The sequence below is a fragment of the Eurosta solidaginis genome, chromosome 1, assembly GCF_040869045.1.
Source record: "Eurosta solidaginis isolate ZX-2024a chromosome 1, ASM4086904v1, whole genome shotgun sequence".
Taxonomy (NCBI): Eukaryota; Metazoa; Arthropoda; class Insecta; order Diptera; family Tephritidae; genus Eurosta; species Eurosta solidaginis.
This window is the reverse complement of record NC_090319.1, coordinates 356,178,700-356,206,053: the sequence shown is the minus strand read 5'-3', so window position 1 is coordinate 356,206,053 and position 27,354 is coordinate 356,178,700. Positions and strand designations below refer to the sequence as shown.

Below are 27,354 nucleotides of genomic sequence, written 5' to 3'. Positions count from 1 at the left end.
TTCCTTGTTTATTTAGAGGATGTAGTGGTGGGCAGCCTCCGTGTTAGCACTTTTGTGTTCTGTAGCTACAACATGCTGGGCGCGTCCTCTAGCTTCTCCACACTTTGAAACCGCTTTGGAACCATCGCGAGCAGTGTTTTTTCCAACGCCTTAAGTCGTGTATATTCTGGCCTGAAGAAGTCTATAGCAAATCACTTTGTTCTAGGGCAGCAATTTATTTGGTTCATCATACATCATGTCGATCATGATAATTATCACCTCTTTTTCTACAGATGTCTACCTTTCAGTGTACATCTGCCCAGTGAGGCTGCTGAAATCTATAAGTTCCAAAGTTACTTACTGCTTCGCAACTCCGTTGGTCTTTACTCTGGGTGCAACCCGGAGTCGCAACGCTAGCCCTCTCTATTATCTACGAGTAACATTACTGACCTTCTCTTCCTTCTACATTATTTTCCGATACTAAGAATATCTATGCACTCTGCTTTGCAGATCTAAACGTATGTCTCCCGTCATTGCGGCTTGCATGCCCGTGGTTCTGGGCTGGGGCGTCCGTCCTTTCCTGCCGCCCCAAAAGGTAAGCCTGTCGCCTTCAGCCGATCTTCCTTCTGTCTCGTTTTCGAACTCGGTACTTTTTCCTCCTCAGTACGGTTGCAGAAGCGAGATTGCGCTCACGTTTGCTTTCGGTTTGTCCACTACCAGCCGTGAAATGCTTCATTTGCGAATATCGAAATTTTCGATACTTAGGCCCACTTGCAGAATGGCAAGTTAAATTTTTAAATCAGAGTTAAACTGGGATGAGGGTTTAAACTCATACATTTTTGACAAATTTTTTTAATTAAAGGATCCATTACTGATACTTAGCATAGACTTGACTTGGCTTGCGAACTGTCACTTACAGTTCTGTTAAATTAACATTGCATGTTACTGATTACTCAAAACTTAACTTGACTTAGAAATCTGTTGAATTTTGATTTTCTATGTAAGTTCTAAGTGACGTTTACATTTTGAGATGCCATTTGTTTGTTTCCATTTCATTTTGACATTTTGTCATACAAATTGACATTTATTTAAAAATAAATTTCAACGCTGATTATGATGCCAGATTTTATGCGCCAAGTGGAGTATAATCGTGGCTAAGTTGCCAAGTTTACGCCAAGTCAAGTCAAGTCTATGCTAAGTATCAGTAATGGGGGCTTAACTCTGAGTTAAAAAAAATAGCCTGCCATTCTGCTTCTGCAGGTGGGCCTTAGGCTGTATAAGAAACATATGTTTTGTCACGATACGTGGCACACGGCCATCGAAGAAGTATACATCTGGAGCACATGTGTGCCAAATTTAGCGTAAATCATTATGGGTACTCATAAATAGTTGTGTATTTTCAAGAGCTTTGAAATGTAACAGATGACACGCATCATTGGCCAATGTCGATGATCGACAGTGCCATTGAACTTAACAAATTCTAAGGCGAAATTTATAAAAGTAATACAAATTTTATCTCGAAGCCAAAGTAAATAAAAATAATATTCTCACAAATAAAGGCAAAGTATTTATGTATAAATAAAACCTTAAAATAAACGCGGCAATACCAGACAGCATCAAGAGTTTCATGAAGCCCGACCGTCCGCCGCAGATAAAGAGCATAAAACGCAAAAATGATACGAACATAAATATGAATATAATAATGTTGAAAAAAGTATAAAGCAATTGATGTTACTTAATGCGACCGCGCCAGAATACTCGTAAAAACGGCAATTAAGCAAGTGAGTCACGCGCACTGGGTACGCAGCGAACAGCAGCCGCGCTTCGTCCGCCGCAACGCGCGACGGTGTGGCAAGTGTGCGCTCACGTTTGCCATCGTAAGCACGATTAACCAATACCAATGGAAAATGTGCCTATGTATGCCGAAGAGTGAGTGCTGTACAATAAACGATGCGGTTATTGAGCTTCAGTCACTGACGCGCTGAGACGCCGGGCACGCGAATGTAAAAAGTGTATGTCGAATTGTGTAAAAAAAAGTGTCACGGATACGCGGTTTTTCGTTTTTCGCTATTTTGCTTCTTTCTTGTTTGTTTGTTTTATCGTATTAAAAACTAACAAAAGCTTCCGGTTGACGTCTCTTATTTGTTTTTATTTGCTTTATGAAAATTATCATGAGCGTGATATTTATTTATTTGTGTTTACCCAAATTACAGTTGCATTTTGATATAATCATAAACACCAAGTTAAGAAATAAAAGCATACAAGTGAATTGATAAAAATAATTCTTAGAAATAACAGTATAACTTTAGAAAATAACTCAAGTGCAAAATGATACGTTATTAAAATTTTAAATTACTTGCAAGCAAGCGAGCGCTAATAACGAGCAGTGTTTTTGCGCGCACACTGCAGCGTTAAACACGCACACATTTACCCATACGCAAGCGCACACCTCCTTAACAAGCAACGAACGCACAAAATTCAGACGAATTCTCCCCCAAAAGGGCATCCAATAAGTCAAACAATATCTTCTTCAAGCTCCCACACATACACACACAAATTACCAAAAATAAATTTAAGCTGTCCAATATGCCACGCCTACGCTTTGTTATGCACTTGCGCCTACTACTAAATTTGCTGCTTTTCGCCGCTATCATCGGCGAACATCGCGGCGCTACTGCCGATATTTTCATCGACCCTGAACTCTCATCACCTTCACCATTTACCATCGCATCAACGGCAGCTACATCAACCACACCAACTGCCATAGGCGCCGAAAAAGCTGACGACGTGAGCAATAATGATTTTATTGGCATTAGTAGCAGCGCGCCACCTATGGGCAGCAATGCGTTAGATGTGAATGCATACGAAATAAATGGTGTAAGCGTGAATAATAAAAGTATTGTTGACAGCACTGCCTCGTCCGACGCTTCCGGCGCTTCCACTGATGGCAAACCCATTCAAACTGATTATCAACTTCCAGTCGTTGCACCTACGGCTCCCGCTTCGGTAGAACAGCAAGATCAACCGCTAGTACCACCTACTACACTTTCGTTTGCAAATATTGCACCGGCTGGCGGTAGGGGTGGCGACTCATTTAACGGCGGCAGTATGGGTGGTTATGAAATGAGCGAAGCGGTTGGAGGGACTGCAACAACCGCTGATGATGGCACTCCACCATATGCAGCTGTGGATGATAAATATGGTAAATATATTTATAAATGAACGTAGTAATTTTTCAATTTAGTTAATATTTACATAAGTATGTACGTACATATCTAGTAAGTGTAATTAATTGAAACCCTGTAGGCAATACCAGTGCATATAAATTAGTTATAAGCTCAGAATTTCCACCTAGTCACACTTTAGACTGAAGACAAACATTAGTCTGCTTTAAACTATCTACAAAAGTGATGCTCCAAAATTGACATTTCGTAAGCTAATTCATATTTTTCTTTAATCACAATCTAATTTGCCTTTGATAGCAATTAAACAAGTGAGTCGCGCGCATATTTCTCAAACATGACCGGAACAAAACGAAATTGAAACCAATTACACCCAGAACCGGAATTTGCTGATTTCTTAATACTGTTTTCACACAGACGGCTTATTGAATAATAAAGGCAGTTTTCTACATTAAGACGCTTATTGAGCTCAATCTTCCCTACAAATTTCGAATCTATAATTATTTCATTAGTAGCTAATCGAATACCTAATGAAGTCAAAAGCACAATGCAACTCTGTTGGCAGCGCTCCGCTTCTTAGTTTTTGTGTGTTCAGTACTTAAAAATGGCATTTGTCAAAGTAAATGTCATTGTCTGCATGGCGGAACGATACGTGGTGGCCGCCGCCATTATAACCTTTTTTTTATTTGATTTGATACATCAACTTCCGTCGCAGTACGATTTTGACATTTGTCCATCGAATTTACAAAAACAAAGTACATGGAATTATTATCTATGTATGTAGGTATTTCACCATGCTGCCACCTTGTATCGTTCCGCCATGATTGTCTGTCATATAGCATTGTCATTTTATTCACTTGACATTTCATCATTCATACTAATCGAGCAGTTACTTCTGTGTGAAAGCAAACAATTTACGATTTCATTAGAAGGTGAAATGAGATCATTAAGTTTCTGTGTGAAAACAGTATAAGGCCCAAACACATTCGACTTTTGCGTCATTTTGGCGCTCGTGTCTCTTTAAAATTATGCCTGCCACAATGAAGGCAAGAAAACTCAAATTTTGATTTATTTTCATTGATTACTTTTTAAAAATACCAATTTTTTCAATGAATATGGAACAACTTTTCAAAATACAGTTTAGGGGTTTGAAATAAGGGATTGACAGCGCATGAAAAAAATGCAAGTTTTTGAACCCTTTTGCTGTTGCTTTGACGTTCCCGTTGCATTGCCTGTGGGTTGAGAACATAGAAATAAAGACAAGTACGAGTAAGTTCAAAGTCAGCTGTTGGCGCAACGTAAACGGCAAAACGACGGAAATGTCGAACGTGTTTGAGCCTTCACACATTTTTTTATGGTACTGCACTCATCAAGCCTATAAAACAAGCTATCCATATTTCATCATGAGGCAATAACAGCAGACAAGTGGTATCAACTGTATAACAACAAAAAAAATTAAGGCCCACATAATCCGGTCATGATTTTGAAAGTAAGTAGTAGGAAGGGAATATGCTTGGTACTGTTTTGCTACCTTAACAATTTAATATGCGAAAAATAATAAAAGTCTATACATCTTCACACTGGCAACGGGAACATGAAAGAAAAAAGAAGAGTAAACGGAGGAAATGGGAAGAAAAAGTAGAAGAAGTAAAGCATCTACTTTCACTCAGTTCAATAATTATACTCAGCTGAGTAGAGCTCACAGAGTATATTAACTTTGTTCGCATAACGGTACCCCGTAACGGCATAAACTAATCGAGATAGATATAGACTTCTATATATCAAAATGATCTGGGCGAAAAAAGGAATTCATTTAGCAATGTCCGTCCGCCCGTCCGTCCGTCTTTCCGTAAACACAATAACTTGAGTAAATTTTGAGGTATCTTAATGAAATTTGGTATGCAGGTTCATGGGCACTCATCTCAAATCGCTATTTAAAATGAACGAAATCGGACTATAACCACGCCCACTTTTTCGATATCGAATTTTTCGAAAAACCGAAGGTGAGATAATTTTTTTTTTTTTTTTTTTTTTTTTTTTTTTGAATTTTGAATTGAATATTTATTGAATACAACATATATATAAGATCGACAAGTTTTTAAATATAACCCGCGAAGCTACAGTGCTTGTCTGCAGGTTTATATTATAGATTTTATGATTAAAACTAGCAATTGCATAATATACAATGTGCACAAATGACATAACAAAATTACAAAAACATTTTTATTTTATGTATTTTTACAATAAGTTCAATTATGGATAGCGTTACACTCTGATTTACTAAAAAAGCAACTGAATTAAAATAAGGTACGGTTTACAGTAATTGTGCAAGTTTTGCGGTTTGAGAATTCATTTACAATAAACTTTTAATATGATTTTTGATTAAATTTTTTCTTTTGACTGTGTTCGGTAGATTTGTAAGCTCTTTTGGTAGTTCATTGAAAAATGATGGAAGCAGTACAGATAGGGTGTTTTTACCATAATTATTTGAAAACTTAGGCACTACGAGGCGATTTTCTAACCGCCTTCGCGTTCCATGATCGTGGGAGATAGGAATTTTGAATGTGCATTCATCGTAAAACTCGTTGAGTATCGTTAATTTAAAAATGGGCTTTACGTCTAGTAATTTTAAGGCTGTATTTAATTCAAGATTTAGGGTATATATATTTTTCTTCTTGGCAAGTATTTTCAAATTATAATATTGACTTTGTTGAAGTATCCTACAATATGTTGACGATCCCCAAGCGGCGATTCCGTGTCTTAAGTAAGACTCCGACAGGGCTAAATATGCCTGGAGCAACACGTCGTAACTTGTACAGAAACTTAGATGGCTTAAGACGTACGACGTCGACCTTAGTTTTCTTTGGAGATGGGAAATGTGTGCATTCCACTTAAAATTTTCATCGAGAATAACACCGAGGTATTTGTATGATGGAACGGTTTCTATATTCTCGTTGCAGTTACAGGATGTCTGATTTTTATGTAAGCAATCATGGTTATGGAATATTAGCCGAATTGTTGATTGGGAAATATGCGGGGGTCTTATGTGCATTAGTTTGGTTTTCGTTACGTTTATTGCCAGACCACTATCGTGCGCCCATTTGGTTACTACATCTAACTTTCTCTGCAGGATGCTTATTGCAGTACAGAGATCCCTGTGTGGCACTACTATAGCTGTGTCATCTGCGTATGCAAAGGCTTCGCAGTTGTTGAGTGCTCTAAGCCTGCTATTGCGTATATTATATACAGAATCGGCCCTAGTTTTGAACCCTGCGGGACTCCGCACGACAAACTTATTTGGTTACTGTATTCATTTTGTATTTTAACACTGTAACTTCGCAATTCTAGGTAGCTTGAAAACCATTTAAGACAACCCCCCCTTATCCCGGCGTTATATAGCGCCTCGAGCAATTTTTCATGTGATAAGGTGTCAAATGCTTTGCTGAAATCTATAAATAGGGCAAGGACGTGATGATTTTTTCCCAAGTTTTCATTGATTTTGGACGAGAGTTTACCCAGCAGCTGGTTTATGTTTTTGTTTTTTTGGAAACCGTACTGTCTGGAGTCGATAACTTTATATTTTTCTATAAACTCTATCAACCTATTGACAATAACTTCTTCCATTATTTTCTCAATAACCGGTAATATATCAGATTTCACTCCGGCTTTATATATAGGTTTTACCACAGATATCTTTAGAGCTACGGGTACTTCGCATTGGGTTATGCTAAGGTTAATTAGTTTCACTATTATCGGGACCAGAATATGTGATAATTTTTTTATATCTTTTGGTCGAATACCGTCATATCCTGGGCCCTTCCTTTCATCGAGTGTTTTTACAATTGCCAATATCTCGGTATCAGTAATTTCTTTTATAAATATGGAGTTGGGTATGGGACATTGTGGCGCGTTCAAAGACCTGATATCACAGTGATGAATTACCCTTTTTACGCCCTCAGAAAATGTTGTTGCAAAATTATCACAGATAGTTTTTGTGCTCATTACCAAAGACGGATAAAGCGATGAAACTTGGTAGGTGGGTTGACCTTATCACGCAGAATAGAAAATTGGTAAAATTTTGGACAACGGGCGTGGCACCGCCCACTTTTACAAGAAGGTGATTTAAAAGTTTTCCAAGATTTAATTTGGCACTCGTGGAAGATATCGTGATGAAGTTTGGCAGACACGTTACTCATATTACTATAGGTGTGCTACAGAGAAATGAGCAAAATCGAATGACGAACACGCCCACTTTTTAATAAAAGAATTTTTTAAGTTAAATTTTAACAAAAAAATTTAATATCTTTACATTATATAAGTAAATTATGTCAACATTCAACTCCGGTAATGGGTAATGATATGATGCAACAAAATACAAAAATAAAAGAAAATTGCAAAATGGGCGTGGCACCGCCCTTTTTCATTTAATTTGTCTAGAACACTTTCAATGCCATAAGTCGCACAAAAATTTACCACATCTTGTGAAATTTACTAAGGGCATAGCTTCTATGACGATAACTGTTTTCTGTGGAAATGGGCGAAATCGGTTGAAGCCACGCCCAGTTTTTATACACAGTCGAAAGTCTGTCCTTCCGCTTGGCCGTTAACACGATAACTTCAGCAAAATTCGATATATCTTTATTAAACTTAGTTCGCGTACTTATCTGAACTCACTTTATCTTGGTAATAAGAATGGGCAAAATCCGACTATGACCACGCCCACTTTTTCCATATCGAAAATTTCGAAAAAGGAAAAAAATGCCATAATTCTATACCAAATACGAAACAAGTAAGGAAGGCCAAGTTCGGGTGTACCCGAACATTACATACTCAGTTGAGAGCTGTGGAGACAAAGTAAGGGAAAATCACCATGTTGTAAAAAGAACCTAGGATAACCCTGTAGGTGGACGCCTTTTCGAGATATCGCCATAAAGATGGACCAGGGGTGACTCTAGGATTTATTTTGTACGATATGGGTATCAAATGAAAGGTGTTAATGAGTATTTTGAAAGCTAGTGGGCCTTAGTTCTATAGGTGGACGCCTTTTCGGAATATCGTTATAAAAGTGGACCAGGGTTGACTCTAGAATGCGTTTGTACAATATGGGTATCAAATGAAAGGTGTTAATGAGTGTTTTGAAAGGGAGTGGGCCTTAGTTCTATAGGTGGATGCCTTTTCGAGATATCGCCATAAACGTGGACCAGGGGTGACTCTAGAATTTGTTTGTACGACATGAGTACAAAATGAAAGGTGTTAATGAGTATTTTGAAAGGGCGTGGGCCTTAGTTCTATAGGTGGACGCCTTTTCGAAATATCGCCATAGAGGTGGACCAGGGGTGACTCTAGAATTTGTTTGTACTATATGGGTATCAAATGAAAGGTGTTAATGAGTATTTTAAAAGGGTCTGGGCCTTAGTTCTATAGGTGGACGCCTTTTCGAGATATCGCCATAAACGTGGACCAGGGGTGACTCTAGAATTTGTTTGTACCATATGGGTATAAAATGAAAGGTGTTAATGAGTATTTTTAAAAGGGTGTGGGCCTTAGTTCTATAGGTGGACGCCTTTTCGAAATATCGCCATAGAGGTGGACCAGGGGTGACTCTAGAATTTTTTTGAACGATATGGGTATCAAATGAAAGGTGTTAATGAGTATTTTAAAAGGGTCTGGGCCTTAGTTCTATAGGTGGACGCCTTTTTGAGATATCGCCATAAACGTGGACCAGGGGTAACTCTAGAATGTGTTTGTATGATATGGGTATCAAATTAAAAGTATTAATGAGGGTTTTAAGAGGGAATGTCCCTTGGTTGTATATGTGAAGGCGTTTTCGAGATATCGACCAAAATGTGGACCAGGGTGATCCAGAACATCATCTGTCGGGCACCGACACGAACAGTATTCCTTCCAAGATTCCAAGGGCTTTTGATTTCGCCCTGCAAAACTTTTTCATTTTCTTCTACTTAATATTGTTGGTGTCACACCCATTTTACAAAGTTTTTTTCTAAAGTTATATTTTGCGACAATAGACCAATACAATTACCATGTTTCATCCCTTTTTTCGTATTTGGTATATAATTATGACATTTTTTTCATTTTTCGTAATTTTCGATATCGAAAAAGTGGGAGTGGTCATAGTCAGATTTCGGCCATTTTTTACACCAATACAAAGTGAGTTCAGATAAGTACGTGAACTGAGTTTAGTAAAGATACATCGATTTTTGCTCAAGTTATCGTGTTAACGGCCGAGCGGAAGGACAGACGGTCGACTGGGTATAAAAACTGGGCGTGGCTTCAACCGATTTCGCCCTTTTTCACAGAGAAAAGTCATCGTCCTAGAATCTAAGCCTCTACCAAATTTCACAAGGATTGGTAAATTTTTGTTCGACTTATGGCATTAAAAGTATCCTAGACAAATTAAATGAAAAAGGGCGGAGCCACGCCCATTTTGAAATTTTCTTTAATTTTTGTATTTTGTTGCACCATATCATTACTAGAGTTGAATGTTGACTTAATTTACTTATATACTGTAAAGATATTAACTTTTCTTTTAAAATTTGAATTAAAAAAAAAATTTTTTTTAAAAAGTGGGCGTGGTCGTTCTCCGATTTTGCTAATTTTTATTAAGCAGACATATAGTAATAAGGGTAACGTTCCTGCCAAATTTCATCATGATATCTTCAACGACTGCCAAATTACAACTTGCAAAACTTCTAAATTACCTTCTTTTAAAAGTGGACGGTGCCATGCCCCTTGTCCAAAATTTTACTAGTTTTCTATTCTGCGTCATAAGTTCAACCCACATGCCAAGTTTCATCACTTAATCCACATTTGGTAATGAATTATCGCACTTTTTCAATTTTTCGAAATTTTCGATATCGAAAAAGTGGGCGTAGTTATTGTCCGATATCGTTCATTTTAAATAGCGATCTGAGATTAGCGCCCAGGAACCTACATACCAAATTTCATCAATATACCTCAAAATTTACTCAAGTTATCGTGTGAACGGACAGACGGACGGACGGACGGACATGGCTCAATCGAATTTTTTTTCGATACTTATGATTTTGATATATGGAAGTCTATATCTATCTCGATCCCTTTATACCTGTACAACCAACCGTTATACAATCAAAGTTAATATACTCTGTGAGCTCTGCTCAACTGAGTATAAAAACGGATGAAAAATGGTGATTGGAATAGTTTTTTGACGCAAAATGTACATAACTTTAGAAAAAACTTTGTAAAATGGGTGTGACACCTACCATATTAAGGAGAAGCAAATGAAAAAGTTCTGCAGGACGAAATCAAAAGCCATGGAATCATGGCAGGAATACTGTTCGTGGTATTACATATATAAATAAATTAGCAGTACCCGACAGATGATGTTCTGGGTCACCCTGTGGTCCACATTTTGGTCGATATCTCGAAAACGCCTTCACATATAAAACTTAGGCCTACTCCCTTTTAAAACACTCATTAACACCTCTCATTTGATACCCACATCGTACAAACACATTATAGAGTCACCCCTGGTCCACCTTTATGGCGATATTTCGAAAAGGCGTCCACCAATAGAACGATGGCTCACTGCCTTTTAAATGCTCTTTAATACCTCCCATTTTATACCCATGTCATATAAACACATTCCAGGGTTACCCTAGGTTCATTTTCCTACATGGTGATTTTGTCTCCAAAGCTTTCAGCTGAGTATATAATATTCGGTTACACCCGAACTTAGCCTTCCTTACTTGTTGAATTTAAGTCCGGAATACTTATAATGACTTGATATGAATCACCAAGGGGCTTGAAATATACTTAATATTGAAACACATTTTTGTGGCAAAGCTCATTTAAACCATTTAGTGATTCGTATACCGATTAATGCGATAAGCAACTCAAAGCAATAAAATTAATGAACTTACAAAATGTGTTCTATTCATTACGACAAATCTTAATGTTAATCTATCCTTTTAATTTCGTATGAACATACATATTTAGAGTAATTTGTATATACTTACATTCATGCAGATATACAAAAGTAGAAAATGTGATTTCATTTACTAATTTCATTTGATTTGCGTGCGTGCTTAGAGTAATCTCTCGATTGCTGGTACAAATCGTTTAGACCTTAAGTGAGCAATATCAATTGTGTTTTTTGAAAACATATCGCCACAGTGCGTAAAAATACAGATACGCTTTAATGTAATTAGAAAAATATATAAAGCAATTTAACTTAATTATATGCATACATACTAAAAGTTTCTTATTGGGTGTTATGATTCGACCAGCTAAGTAGAAAACAATCTAGATACGTCATATCCCAACATTATTTCTGCTAGCCTTACTTTACTTTCTTCCCACAAAATGTAGTTTTTCAGCCGAGTCTAAACGATATCTGCGAAATCGAATGAGTTGTTACGGAGAACGATTTCGCGGCAAAAATTGAAGGGTAAACTTAACCACTACCAAGGTGTGACAATATTTTGAAGAAGCTTCCACTACTACATTTTGCTTTTTAATTCCCAATTAATTGAAACTTTGGACACCCGCATATTAGGCAAGCACACTTCCCTCATTCCACGGCTGCCTCAGGAACAACTTTAACTTATTTAAGTTATTGGATTGGTAATATTTTTTTATTGCTGATAGGAACTTTCAATTAAATGCTGAAAGTCTCCATATGCAATCATGTCCCATGGAAGAGTAGAACGTTTCATTATCTACTTAGGAAACTAGCACGATCAATAAAACTAAACTATGCTTGACTTAGCCGAAAATGCAAGATTAGTTTTCTACTCGAATATTGAAAAGTGTAAGAGTGCATTCATATTAGAGCTACGATACTGACATAGAGCTGTAATTCAAGGTGTTAATTAAGCGAAGGACGATGTGTGGTGTTCTATACTCTTTCTCCCTGCAAGATACTCGTAGCTTGTAAATATCGCAGATCCAATGTGAACGCACCCTTAGGCTTAAATGGGAATTCGAAAAGTGCTAGTTTTCGTTAAAAACGGGGAAATGGTAACTCTGACTAATCGTCAAAATGAGCTAATTTTTATACTCAGTTGAGCAGAGCTCACAGAGTATATTAACTTTGATTGGATAGCGGTTGGTTGTACAGGTATAAAGGAATCGAGATAGATATAGATTTCCATATATCAAGTTCATCCGTATAGAAAAAAAATTTGATTGGGCTATGTCCGTCCGTCTGTCCGTTAACACGATAACTTGAGTAAATTTTGAGGTATATTGATGAAATTTGGTGTGTAAGTTCCTGGGGACTCACCTCAGATCGCTATTTAAAATGAAAGATATCGGACTATAACCACGCCCACTTTTTCGATATCGAAAATTTCGAAAAACAGAAAAAGTGCGATAATTCATTACCAAAGTCGGATAATGCGATGAAACTTGGTAGGTGAGTTGAACTTATGACGAAGGATACAAACTTAGTAAAATTTTGGACAATGGACGTGGCACCGCCCACTTTTAAAAGAAGGTAATTTAAAAGTTTTGAAAGCTGTAATTTGGCAGTCATTGAAGATATCATGATGAAATTTGGCAGGAACGTTACTCCTATTACTATATATATGCTGAATAAAAATGAGCAAAATCGGATGATGAGCACGCCCACTTTAAAAAAAAAATTTTTTTTAATCAAAAATTCTAACAAAAAATTTAATATCTTTACAGTATATAAGTAAACTATGTCAAAATTTGAATCCAGGAATGATATGGTGCAATAAAATACAAAAATAAAAGAAAATTTCAAAATGGGCGTGGCTCCGCCCTTTTTCATTTAATTTGTCTGGTATACTTTTAATGCCATAAGTCGAACAAGAATTTACCAATCCTTGTGAAACTTGGTAGGGCCTTAGATTCTAGGACGATAACTGTTTTCTGTGAAAATGGTCGAAATCGGTTGAAGCCACGCCCAGTTTTTATACACAGTCGACCGTCTGTCCTTCCGCTCGGCCGTTAACACGATAACTTGAGCAAAAATCGACATATCTTTACTAAACTTAGTTCACGTACTATTGGTTTAAAAAATGGCGGAATCCGACTATGACCACGCCCACTTTCTCGATATCGAAAGTTACGAAAAATTAAAAAAATGCCATAATTCTATACCAAATACGAAAAAAGGGATGAAACTTGGTAATTGGATTGGTTTATTGACGCAAAATATAACTTTAGAAAAAAACTTTGCAAAATGGGTGTGACACCTACCATATTAAGCAGAAGAAAATGAAAAAGTTCTGCATGGCGAAATCAAAAGCCCTTGGAATCTTGGCAGGAATACTGTTCGTGGTATTACATATATAAATAAATTAGCGGTACTCGACAGATGATGTTGTGGGTCACCCTCGTCCACATTTTGTCAATACCTCGAAAACGCCTTCACATATACAACCAAGCGCCACTCCCTTTTAAAACCCACGTTTATAACTTTAATTTGATACCCATATCATACAAACACATTTTAGAGTCACCCCTGGTCCACCTTTATTGCGATATCTCGAAAAGGCGTCCACCCGTAGAACTAAGGCCCACTCCCTTTTAAAATACTCATTAACACCTTTCATTTGATACCCATTCGTACAAACAAATTCTAGAGTCACCCCTGGTCCACCTTTATGGCGATATTACGAAAAGGCGTCCACCTATAGAACTAAGGCCCACTCCCTTTTAAAAAACTCACTAACACTTTTCATTTGATACCCATATCGTACAAACAAATTCTAGAGTCACCCATATAGAAAACGCGGCCACCTATAAAACTAAGCCCACGCACTTTTAAAATACTCATTAACACCTTTCATTTCATAGCAATATCGTACAAACAAATTCTCCCACCTTTATGGCGATATCCCTAAATGGTGTCCACCCATAGAACTATGGCCTGCTCCCTCTTAAAATACTCTTTAATACCTTCCATTTGACACCCATGTCATACAAACACAATCCAGGGTTACCCTAGGTTCATTTCCCTACATTTTTCCTTATTTTGTCTCCGTAGGTCTCAGCTGAGTATGTAATGTTCGGTTACACCCAAACTTAGCCTTCCTTAATTGTTTCTTTTTCTTTAAAGATGAGCTATACGAGCTCTACGCAGACATCAATTTAGTCCAGCGAATTAAAATGCAGCGGCTGCGCTGGCTTGGCCATGTTATGCGAATGAAAGAAGAGGCTCCAGCCACGAAATTGTTTCTATCGGAACCCGACTATGTAAACAGAGGTAGGGGCGGCCCCCACTCCACTGGAATCACCAGGTGGAAAACGATTATACTCCCTTTGTGTGACCAATTGGCGCCGGTTGGAGGAGAAAAGAAGCGAATGACGCATCTTTTTGGACGGCCATAACCGTCTAAATTGTTAAGCGCCAATTAAGTAAAAAGGTTATAATTCAAATAAACGATGTTTCCGTATCACTCTTTGAGATGGTTGCGACACAAAAACTAAAATAAATGTTTTCATTATTAATACCCAAAATCAATAATATTATAGTAAGTTGACGATATGTCACATAAATTTTGGTCCCGATTGGAAACTCAAATTACCCTATGAAGAATAAGTATAGTGAAATCTGAATTTTAACCGCGATGCGACACCCCTTGACCGTTTCCAGCCAAAACTAATATGTGCTATCGCCAACTACAATGTTATCGATTTTGGGTACTAAAGATCAAAAAATTCAATTTTAACTTTTTGAAGCTCCATAGAGTAATCTTAAGTTTGAACGCTGTGATACACCCCTTAACCATCTGAAATCGTGATCGGAATTTTATGTGATATTTTTCACCTCGACTTTGGGGAGTGGGACTGGAAAAATCATTTACTTTGTTTATAAAAGCCACCCTAATGTACATACACACTATACGATAGGGCACTCAATAACGTAATAAATTACTAAAGCCCGACTACGTAAGGTAGCGTTGAACCACAGATCACTTATTGTAATAAAAACCCTTTGCATAACAACATCGATTCCCTTCCTAATTTCGAAGTTACACAGTTTCTGCTTCTGTATGAATTATATTTTCAAAGCTTTAGATTTTTACTTTACTTACTATAACCGTGGGGGCTCAAGCGTGATTGAGCAAAATATGCTCCTAATATATTTAAATGGGTTTGCCTACATATAAAAAATGGTCCTCCCTTTCCGCTATCCACGATCCTATAATAATAAGAGTACATATGCTAAAATATCAATAGTTTGAGTCAAAAAAAGTGGGACTATCGAGAAAATTAAATTTAAATTGCTCCGGGGCATGTCGCTGCTCAATTTTTCCGAAATAGATATAGAAATACCGAGTGACCGTAAGAAACTGCTTTAAAAATTTCGTCTAGCATGGTTGAGAACTTTCGAATCCCTTCCGATACGCACTCACACATCACAAGACTCCGCCTATTTTGAAAGAGTTTTCCTGATTTCTCGATACGTGCGCTACAAAGAATTTTTTCCCTCAAATATTGCATTGTCATCGTGTTTTGTAGTATCGTCTGATTTTAAAGTTTTTAGCTTGAATGAAATTTCTTTCAAAATCTCATTTTATAATTGTTTCATTCCATGTGTATATTTTTTCTTTCAAACATATTTCATTTGAACACTTTTCGAATTCCGAAATAGAGGTATTTTAAAATCTTTCGAAATTGAATGCGCTAATTAATAGTTTTAACACATTTAGTTCAGCCGTACACACATACGAGTACAGCGTAAGAATTGAAGCAAGTAGAATCAACAAATCAGATTTGTCGGTCTTAAATTAACAGATATTGACTCAAATTGATCGCATTATGGTTAATTTAGCCGAGTTTTTTATATCAAGAATACAATTTTTAGTTACTTCAAGAGAAGAAAAACGTTGACCTTAATTCTTTGTTGATCAATATTCTGCAAAAATGTAGGATTCTCAATCAATCTTAACGATTTTTCTGTTAAAATAACTGATTTCAGTAGTCATTTCAACAGCGAACAACTGACAATGTTATAGAAATGTACCACTTAGTTTAAAAGAGAAACTTACGCTCATGGCGCTCACTTCTTTGTTCTTTTGACCATAGTGCCACAGAAATCCCTGTCATATCAACAACTTCAGCCATTATTATAGTAATATTTTTAATGGCTTTCTTAGGACTGTTTTCTCATGTGAACTTTACAATTTGTCTGCCTTATAAAAACAAATTTTGCTCACAGAAAATATTTTTATTGGAGACCTTAGAGTTTACTAGAGAAGACGGCCCCTAGTATTAATGTTACTGTTAGTTAAGAGAGCAGAGTAAGACGGTCACCGTAGTGTGATAATTGAGAAACTACGTATTTAGGTTCAAGGTCGCTTTCTCCTTTTTTTATTGTAAATATATCTAAGTCATAGCTTTGAAGAAAACAATAAAGAAGAACTAATCATGACACCATGTAGATTATGACCTTCGTTCATTTAATTGTTTCTGTGTTTTAATATCTCACATTATAAGAGATGTCGCAATTGTGAATGCGAATTCTAGTGACTATGTCAAGTAATTTTCAAAATTAACAGTTTAGGCCCTCTTTATTTTTTTCTTCAGCTTTAACAATGAACAAATAATATATATGTACTTATTCAGTCTTTTTAATGTCTTTATGGGTCGGTCAACCTAAACAACTATAAAAACCTGCCCTATATATCTTCTTATATATCCAAAATTTCTTATCACATCACGAGTCGAACATTAAAAGTAACGAGATAGCATCACGTTTGCATATATTCGCAACATCCGTAATAAACAAGTGTTAGAACAGTCTAGGAATTTATCTATGCACTTACCTCAACTATCTGTTCTTCGTCGTCTTTGATCTGTTACGTGCACTTGCCTGACAGTTGCAGTTTTTGTATAAGTAAATTGTTCTATAATTCATTTATTGGTTGTTTGTTGTTTAATGCATTTACAATTTGCATAAATATACCCATATTTGTAAGCCTTGTACATCCGCCGCTCTTTGAATCATTTGCTATTTCCATAGCATGTGTGGGGATCAACAAAAGTGCGAAAAAAATTAGTTATTTCAATTAAACAGTCGATTACTTGCCTAATCTATCTGGGGGCAGGTAACATCAATAAAACATATTTGCCGTGAAAAGCCGTCCACCCAAAGTTGTTTATCTGTCGGTGCTCGGAGCCAGCATTCAACGCTTAGGCCCACCAAATTGTGGTTAAAATTTAAGGGTGCCACAAAGCGAATTGGAGAAGAAATATATCACTGCAGAAGTACACCGCACAAGTTATTACAACAGTTATTACTTTAAACATTCATGTCACAAATCTGATTAATTGACATTTGCGCTAGCATACAGTTTTAATATGATAGATAGATTAATTTTTCCCTTATTTTCATGCTGTGAAGAAATGTGAAGTTTTTACCTGTTAACCCACTCTTTGTATATTATTGTAACACGTGTTCTAACTGGTTAAGGTGCAAGAGCTCCAAGTTTATACAAAGTGTATTAAATGTATCGCAAAGGTAGAACAAAGACGCTCTGTAAATTCATGGTCTACGAAATGGTTGTAACCTCACCAGTTCCTTATTCAGCGGTCATTAATCCGCTAAGATCTGTTTAATCCGCTACGTTGCATTTATATGCGTGAATATAGAACACTTCAATATCACCACTTTTAGAATTCCGACAAGACAAAAGCCCGACAATTGTCAGAAATGCCGACCAAACACAATCCTGGCAAAATATGGCATATAAAAATCCAGATAGTACAACACCTCGATATAAAAAATTCCTAGTACTACAATTCCCGAAAATAGAGGCATGGCTGACTTATTTAGAGCAAACAAACTTTTCCTGTTGGTAGAGATTTTTACCGTAATGTTGTGTTCAGCCTTTGTCTTTTGCCAAAAAAGAAACATACGCCACTAAATCAATACCTTAGTCATTCGATACAAATTTTTCTTCTACCTACATGTGTCAAGATGTTTTAAGGCCAAAAGCCTAGAAAAGCCTTGGTACATAATCGACTTGGCGGAAGACAATACTCTGAAGGCCAATTTACCTTATGACCTTTTTAAAAATTGGGTTTGTGGACATTTATCAAAATTTTGTTTGACCATTTGTTTGAATCCGCTTTTCCACTGTAATAAAATCAATTTTTTTTTTTCAATCTACCTATACATGCATTATTGCTTTGTTCAATCAATTCAGCAAACATGTGACGAAATAAATTAAAGTATTATGACAAAATGTCGGTGCTGGTGATATTATAGCCCATGATGAAATGAATATTCAGGTTCTCTCATCCCGTTGACGTTTTCCTTTATTCAGACAAGCTCGGCATGCATATTTTAGAGGGTTGTCTATCATACAGAACTGCCTTGAGTTCTGCTATGATCGGAGTAGATTATACTATACGTTTAGAACTATTATAACTATCTATTATCTACTTATTATTTCAAACTTAAGTCATTGATATCTTTGCATGGCTTGCCCACGCCGCATGAAGCGATGAAGTCGACAGCGAATTTTTAGAGCATGTGCCTTTTGATCTATGTTTACATTTAGTTCTCATTTTCCTGGCCATTCGAGCTCTGGCAAGCTTCGAAGTTGAAAAGTCCGTAACAAACTTTAACAGGTTAACATCGAACGAAAACGGAGAAATTACTTTTTACTTATGGCTTGATATTTCCTAAGAATTTGGCTTCGTCGAATACACCCACGGATGCTGTAGCGTGTTTTTTTATCAATTCCAAAATGTACTTCTTCATTGGATTTTTTCAAAATGCCATAAGATATTAAAACCCTGCCGAACATTTTTTAGTCTTTCTACAATAACTTTATCAAGTGACGCACAATTTTCTCAAGTGCTTTCAATTACACTCGCGTTTGTATTCTGCATAAATGTATCCACTTATAAGATCTGTAAAAATATATAGCTAAGGGAACTGCTGCTTATGCATACGAGATGTGTTCAAGAAGTATCGCGAATTTGTGTTTTTCAAAACTTATTTATTTATTCATGAATATCTATTTTGTCCCCTTCAAAATAGTCCCCATGAGATATTATACACTTGTGCCAACGGGTTTTTTAATCTTCGAAGCACTTCAAACAATCATTTTTTTTTTAACTTGTTCAGTTCTTCCTTCAATGTCGTCTTTATCTCGTAAACCGTAGCGTTTCGTCGTGCTTTCATGGGCCTCCTCAGTTTAGGGAACAAAAAAAGTCACAGGGAGCCAGATCTGGGGAATACGGTGGCTGCGGTATCAGTAGAGTGTTGTTTTTGGCCAAAAAGTCGCGTCGAAATTGAGCAATTTGCTATAAATTTCGCGGTGACCCGTCTCATGCCCAAATCATTTATAAAAATCGAGCCAATCGATATGTCTAGGTCCTCAGCAACTTCTCTAACGGTGATTCCACGATCGGCCAATACCATTTTCTTCACGTCATCAATTTTTTCGTCTGTTGTTGAGTGCTTGGGCGTCGGGCACGCTCTTCATCGTTCACATCTTCTCGGCTTTCTGAGAACATTTTGTACCACCAATAAACGTTGCTTCTCCGTATGCCACAGTCAACATTCGGAATGCATCCGTGCACTTAATTTCGTTTTTCACACAAAATTTGATAGAGGTTCTTTGATCCATTTTTTTTTTATTTTTTTTTTTTTTATAATAAGTAAAAATCGACGATAAGCCCAAACACGTGCAAGCAAAGCAGCTGCCAACAATTAAGTGAACATTCAAAATAGCTGAGCTTGTCGGCATAAGTGAGAGACATGAGTACCAACATAAAGACATAAAAAAATCGAAATTCGAATATATGTAACCCGAGAAAATTCAAAATTCGCGATGCTTTTTGAACACACCTCGTATTTACACACGACGTTACGTACACATGTATGCAAATAAGGCTATATTAATATTTTTGTTTTGCATATTTTTAGCACTTTCAATAGTAAATAATTTTGTTTAACTATTTATTGCAAGATTATTCGTTACTCTAATCGTTAATACTTAAATGTCTAAAAAATATTTTATCTGTTTTGTTTGTTTTTGTTTTCTTTTTATTCATTTCACATCTTAACTAATTTGCATAATATTTTTGCGCATTTTTGCTTTTTTTTTTCGTTCCGCACTCTTTATGCATACTTCATAAAGGCGTGCCTACCTCATTATCTGCGTACTCTGCGCCCATTATTGTATTCCGACACCGGCAATTTCTTTATTTGTTTACACTGAGTTTTTGTTTGTCTTTTATAGTTAAGTTTGCTTATAAGGAATTGCTTCCGTTTTAAAGTTATGTTTATCGTTTCATAAGATTTGTTTTTGTTGTTCTTTTACATTTTTTGTTTTGATTGCAACTGCCTAACTTGGATTTTATATGATGTTTGGGTATAACCTCCGAGTTGTGTTTTTTTTTTATACTCAGCGTGCTTTGCACTACTTACTTACTTAATTGGCGCTTAACCGTCTAAACGGTTATGGCTGTCCAACAAGGCGCGCCAGTCGCACCTTCGCTCCGCCAACCAGCGCCAATTGGTCACACCAAGGGAGTTTAAATCGGTTTACACCTGGTCCTTCCAACAGAGTGGGGGCCGGCCTCTACCTCTGCTTCCATACGCGGGTTCCGATAGAAACACTTTCTTGGCCGGAGCATCATCTTTCATTCGCATAACATGGCCTAGCCAGCACAGCCGCTGCGTTTTAATTCGCTGGAATAAATTGATGTCCTCGTATAGCTCGTAAAGCTCATCATTAAATCATCTTCGGTACTCGCGCTTTGCACACAGAGTATATTAACTTTGATTGGATAACGGTTGGTTGTACAGGTATAAAGGAATCGAGATAGATATAGACTTTCATATATCAAAATCAGTCCGTCCGTCTGTCGGTCTATCTGTTAACACGATAACTTGAGTAAATTTTGAGGTATCTTGATGAAATTTGGTATGTAGGCACTATTTAAAATGAACGATATCGGACTATAACCACGCCCATTCTTTCGATATCGAAAATTTCGAAAAACCGATAAAATGCGATAATTCATTGCCAAAGACATATAAAGCGATGAAATTTGGTAGGTTGGTTGACCTTATGACTCATAATCGAAAATTAGTAAAATTTTGGACAATGGGCATAGCACCGCCCACTTTTAAAAGAAAGTAATTTAAAAGTTTTGCAAGCTGTAATTTGGCAGTCGTTGAAGATATCGTGATGAAATTTGGCAGGAACGTTACTACTATTACTATATATATGCTAATAAAAGTTGGCAAAATCGGATGAAGAACAGGCCCACTTTAAAAAAAAACTTTTTTAAGTCAAATTTTAACAAAAAATTTAATATCTTTACTGTATATAAGTAAATTATGTCAACATTCAACTCCAGTAATGATATGGTGGAACAAAATACAAAAATAAAAGAAAATTTCAAAATGGCCGTGGCTCCGCCCTTTTTCATTTAATTTGTCTAGGATACTTTTAATCCCACAAGTCGAACAAAAATTTACCAATCCCTCTGAAATTTGGTAATGGCATAGATTCTATGACGATAACTGTTTTCTGTGAAAATGGGCAAAATCGGTTGAAGCCACGCCCAGTTTTTATACACAGTCGACCGTCTGTCCTTCCGCTCGGCCGTTAACACGTTAACTTAAGCAAACCCCTATATATCTTTACTAAACTTAGCGCACATACTTATATGAAGCCACTTTATCTTGGTATAAAAAATGGCCGAAATCCGACTATAACCACGCGCACTTTTTCGAAATCGAAAATTACGAAAAATGAAAAAATGCCTTAATTATATACCAAATACGAAAAAAGGGATGAAACATGGTAATTTGGTTGGTTTATTGACGCAAAATATAACTTTAGAAAAAACTTTGTAAAATGGGCGTGACCCCTAACATATTAAGCAGAAGAAAATGAAAAAGTTCTGCAGGGCAAAAATTAAAAGCCCTTGGAATCTTGGCAGGAATACTGTTCCTGGTATTGCTTATATAAACAAAATAGCGGTACCCAACAGATGATGTTCTGGGTCACCCTGGTCCACATTTTGATCGATATTTCGAAAACGCCTTAACATATACAACTAAGGGCCACTCCCTTTTAAAATCCACATTAATACCTTTAATTTGATACCCGTGTCATACAAACACATTATAAAGTCACCCCTGGTCCACCTTTATGGCGTTATCTCGAAAAGGCGTCTATAGAACTAAGGCTCGCCCCTTTTTAAAATACTCATTAACACCTTTCATTTGATTCCCATATCGTACAACCACATTCTAGAGTCTAAGGCCTACTCCCTTTTAAAATACTCATTAACACCTTTCATTTGATACCCATATCGTACAAACACATTCTAGAGTCACCCCTGGCCCACCTTTATGGCGATGCCTCGAAAAAGCGTCCACCTATAGACCTAAGGCCCAATCCCTTTTAAAATGCTTACTACCTTTGATTTGACACCCATATCGTACTAACACATTCCAGGGTTACCCTAGGTTTATTTTCCTACATGGTGATTTTCCCTTATTTTGATTCCAAAGCTCTCAGCTGAGTATGTAATGTTCGGTTGCCTCCGAACTTAGCCTTCCTTACTTGTTAATTTTTGAGCTTATCTTTTTATTTGAAGTGCTTTGCTTTTCTTTTTCCAAAAGCATTCAATCACAACTTTTGAATAACCTAGATTCATATTCGCCTAAGAAAGATTTCTACGTCACTCCTTAAATGGTTCGAGCCTTTACTTTGTTCAAAGTGCGTCACAGATTTACCTATCACATCGACTTACATAGTGGAGCTAAAATATCAGTTCTCATCACAAAATAAATAAATGTTAAGATCATCACCCTTCTCTGAAACAGTATATTTAGTTTAAGCCCCGTCACATAAGCAGTTTTCCATATAGACGCGTTTAACTCAATCTTATGCAATATGAGTATATTGCACGTATTTTTATGCAGAGCGGTATATTGAGCGACACAGGCGCCATCTGATATGAAAAAGTAGCCAACTTGCAACTTTTGTGCTTGCACACTTTACAATTGAAATTATTTTTTCCACGCGTTGGTAACTTTTCTAACATTTTTCTCAATTAAAAACTACAATATAAGAAATGAATGCAACACAAAATATGTTGGCAAGTATTTTTGTTGTATAGGGAGAATGTTTATAACAGTGCTTCGCAAAATTTTGTATGTGAATGGGCAAGGCGAAATAAACTTTAATTGCCAAGTCTGAAGTTCCTTCATATTTACAAACGCAACATCTTAGTTGATTGTGGCGAAACATAAGCTTGTATTAAACGCATCTTAATGAAAAATTTCATTGTGCCGCGGGCTTTTGTCACAAATCTCAAAATTGTAAGTTCTCAAATTAGAAGAGATAGACCCACCAATAAGTATACCGAAATGATAACGGATGACGATCTGAGTTGATTAGGCCATGCCCCTCTGTCTGTGAAATGCAATTTTTTCGATATTTTGATGAAATTTAGTCAGCCAATATAATTTCGTGTCGATTAGACATTTAACGGAGACGGCCGGATCGGCCCACTATAGCATACATATGTATATCCCCCATAAAACTGGTTTCTCAGAAAACATATTTGTTTGCCATATATTCCTCAGTTTATCATATTAAATCTTCAAATCTCACACAATTCAAACAAAAAATTCGTTAAGATCGGTCGTATATACAGCAAATATCCAACACAACCGATTGTTGAGATATAAGCTTTTCATAATTTCTATCTAACAGATGCTTAAACTTTCACCAAATACTATATATATGGCACATATTACTGTCTAAAAAAATTGTAGAGATCGGTCAGAGCCGTCCTCACAGAAGTCCCATCCTAACTCGTTTCCTTTTATCTTTGATATTTGATTTCTATTGTGGCTTAGCCAAAAATTTGCAATAATACTATTTCTCTCCCGTTGCGACTCCTCCTTTTCGAATAATTTTGGGGGACCTGAAGGAAGCTATCACGTACTTCTATGGCGTATTTACAACTCCCATATCAACGGCGATGGGGCACCCCTAGCTTTCCTGCATGCCCCATTACTTCATCCCTATTTAGGAATTAAACGTAGCGGGATCTTGAATGTTTTTCCCTACTTTGAATGTTTTTGCATGAAGTTTCTGTTCACAACTGTTGCCATCGCTCGGTGGTGTGTGCTGGGAAGAAGAAAATTCTGACCATTTAGTCTGCTAGAGCGTACTGTAATTCTTGTAGCGCAACACCTTAAAAGCTTGGCTTGGCGTTGTTCAAAGAACATCACTTATGATAATCAGACTAAATCAAACAGCATTTCCTTACAAATTTAGGTTTGACGCCATTTAGTTATATAGAGAGAAAAATTGCGGTTGCATACAGGTTAAGGCGAATTCCAGTTAGTTACGGTCCGTCTATTTAACAAGAGAAGATCCGCTTTATCCGAATTTATGCTGATATCGTGAGGCCGACAACAAAATTTCTCGCAGTGCTAGTTTGAGGGAATTTTACTCCATAAACAATAGCTAGGTGATCAGCATATGCCACAAACTCTCCTACCCCTTCCATCACATTGTATCTACCAACAGCGTTTTTACGGCTAGGTTCCACAGGAGCGGCGAGAGAGCACCAACTTGAGGTGTGACAGCTATGTCAGACTTCTCCAACGATGAATGGTTTTGCCTTTCCGCTAAAAGTGAATAAATCACACATGGGACTTATTTCTACCCGGATCCGTTAGAAGGTCCATGAAAATAACCCTTTTGGACCAAGAATGTCTTTATAGTACAAAAGAGGCTGCGAAGAGGTGTTGCCGTAAATTTACCTTAGGTGAGCTTAGTAAGTTACATCATACATCAAGAGGATTTAATGCTAACCCAAACAAGACAAAACTGAAACTTTTCAGTAAAAAAACCAAAATAATTAAATTTTGACGGATCCATAAATGGCGTGATGGAGAGGTGGCCGCCGTGTTGTGGCTGTAGCGTGCAACACCTACCACGCCCAAGGTCCTGGGATCAAGACCCCGGAAAAACAACAAAAAATTATTTCTACTTGAAAAAAAAACTCTTCAAGAGGTGTCACCCCACGACAATGGTTTGGCAAAGACTCCGATTGCATTTTTGCCATGAAAAGCTTCACACCGAAATTTCATTTGCTTTCAGTTGCCGTTTGGAGTCGTAATAAAACAATTAGGTCCGCAAATTGGAAAAGGAGATTAGCTGAATTCTCCTCGGAGGTGAGTCGAGCCGAGTTAATATTATTACTTTTATAGTGAGGTTGAACCTCTCTTCCAAATTAAACTTCCCACTTTCAATTTTAAAATGTACTGTCATAAAACGTTGCGTTTGCCAAATTTCTGTACGGATTGCTAGGTTTTTATTGAATTGGTAGCATTAATAGTTTTATAGAAGGATGAACAAAAAAGAGGCGGCAGATGTACTGTTTTCCGTTATACGATAAACCTTTTTTTTTTTGTCCATAATGAAGTCATAATCCAGCCAGTTTAACATTTTACTCTAATTATAATTAATTTCACAGCAAATATTTTGGCGCATTTTATATGCAAGCCGACTTTTTTGATAAAAATAGTGTACATGAAAACATTAGGAAACTTTTTGTGTAAACTTTCCTGAGTCGCGTTTCAAATTTACACCAAGCAAACAAAAAATGTTCACGAATCAAGCAGAAAGTTTCGACAAACCAGAAACTAACCAAACGTGCAACTCTGAAAACTAAACAATTATTATGCTTTAGTTAAATTCATACAAAAAATACATAAATCCCACAAATAAGCCACAAACTTAGAGGTAAACAAACAAGCAGCCATGCACAGAAAAACAGAGGTACCTACATACATATGTGTGTGTAAGAAAATCTGAAAATAGCGGCATAAGCTAATGAAAAACAAAAAACAAAATTTTGTAAAATAAACAAACGTAAATGGTACTACGTTTGCTTATGCAACATTTACACATAGTTAAACAAACTATAACATAATTTTAGGCTTGTTAACAACTTTTCGTAAAATTTTGTTTTGTGTGTGTGTGTGGGTGTTGGCAAGTGTGCGTGTTCATGTTGGCAACGCCTCTATATTGTTGATTTTCCGCTATAAAGTTTTTGTTTGTTCTAAATATAATGTATGTTATATCGCAATTACCTTGTACAGGTACGCATACATATGCATACAAGATTTAGCGAGAACAAGCATATACATATGTGACCCAGCCTATGAAAAGGTGGCTTATGACTCAAAAAAAAAAAGGAAACTGAAAAAATACATTGTTTATCTTTAACAGCTGCTTCTCGCAATTTCTGTTTTGAGTCATAAGCCACCTTTTCATAGGCCGTGTCACATATATACATACATTCACACATCCCAGTTAACCTAATGCGTCATATACATACACCACGCATCGAAAACATACTCATACATATTTGTGAGTCCAGACTTTTTACCTATGATGAATTCCTTAGAAGCAATCAAAAGCATTACAGGTAAAAACACACTTTGGCCTTCTTTAACAGATATACCTTGTAACCCTTTAACCCTCAAAGACGTTTTAAATACAACTGAGATATGATTCGCATATCATTCCATGCGAAAAAAATTTTTTTAAAACACTTTCAAAGATCTTAAAAAAAATTGCCAAAAATCAATTTACTGTTTTCAATTTAATCAAGAGTGCTATAAACTGCAACTAGAAATATTTTACGAGCATTCCTCTGATGGTATGGGACAAATCGTATTCCTTTTTACAGTGTTCATCGCTAACTAAACACAATCCATACATTTATAAGTTAAAGGATTAAGTGTATTGATGAGTTAGAACAAAAGCTAAAACCATAAATAAATAAATGTAAGGCGCGATAAACTCCGCAAATATTTTAGGCCGAAATTCTCCTCCAATTTGCGTCGTGCTCCTTTTTTAATTTTTCCTACAAATTGGCGGGACGGGACCTATTTGTTTTATGCCGACTCCGAACGGCAGATGAGTTTTCACTGAGAGCTTTTCATGGTAGAAATACACTCGGAGTGCTTGCCAAACACTGCCGAGAGGCGACCTTACAAAAAATTTCTTCTAATTGAAAAACCTTATTTCTAAAATTTTTATGTTGCTTTGTCCGTGGTGTGAATCCAGGGCATTCGGTGTGGTAGGCGGAGCATGCTACCATCACACCACGATGGCCGCCGCTGAAACCTGCTTTTGAAATATTT

The 27,354-nt window shown here is 36.6% G+C and overlaps 1 protein-coding gene across 8 annotated transcripts in view; it reads left to right on the top strand.

The window, feature by feature from the left end:
- Positions 1-27,354, top strand: part of Ptp99A (Protein tyrosine phosphatase 99A) — a 272,777-nt gene that overhangs the window by 23,560 nt on the left and 221,863 nt on the right. For 7 of the 8 annotated variants that reach the window (XM_067762743.1, XM_067762742.1, XM_067762737.1 and 4 more), the window contains exon 2: positions 2,193-3,181. In XM_067762743.1, coding sequence (XP_067618844.1) covers positions 2,566-3,181 — 616 coding nt within the window. In that variant the 5' untranslated portion in view covers positions 2,193-2,565. Of the gene's footprint in view, positions 1-1,974; positions 1,992-2,192; positions 3,182-27,354 lie in introns of those variants that run through there. The other variant, XM_067762740.1, reaches the window with a different exon arrangement.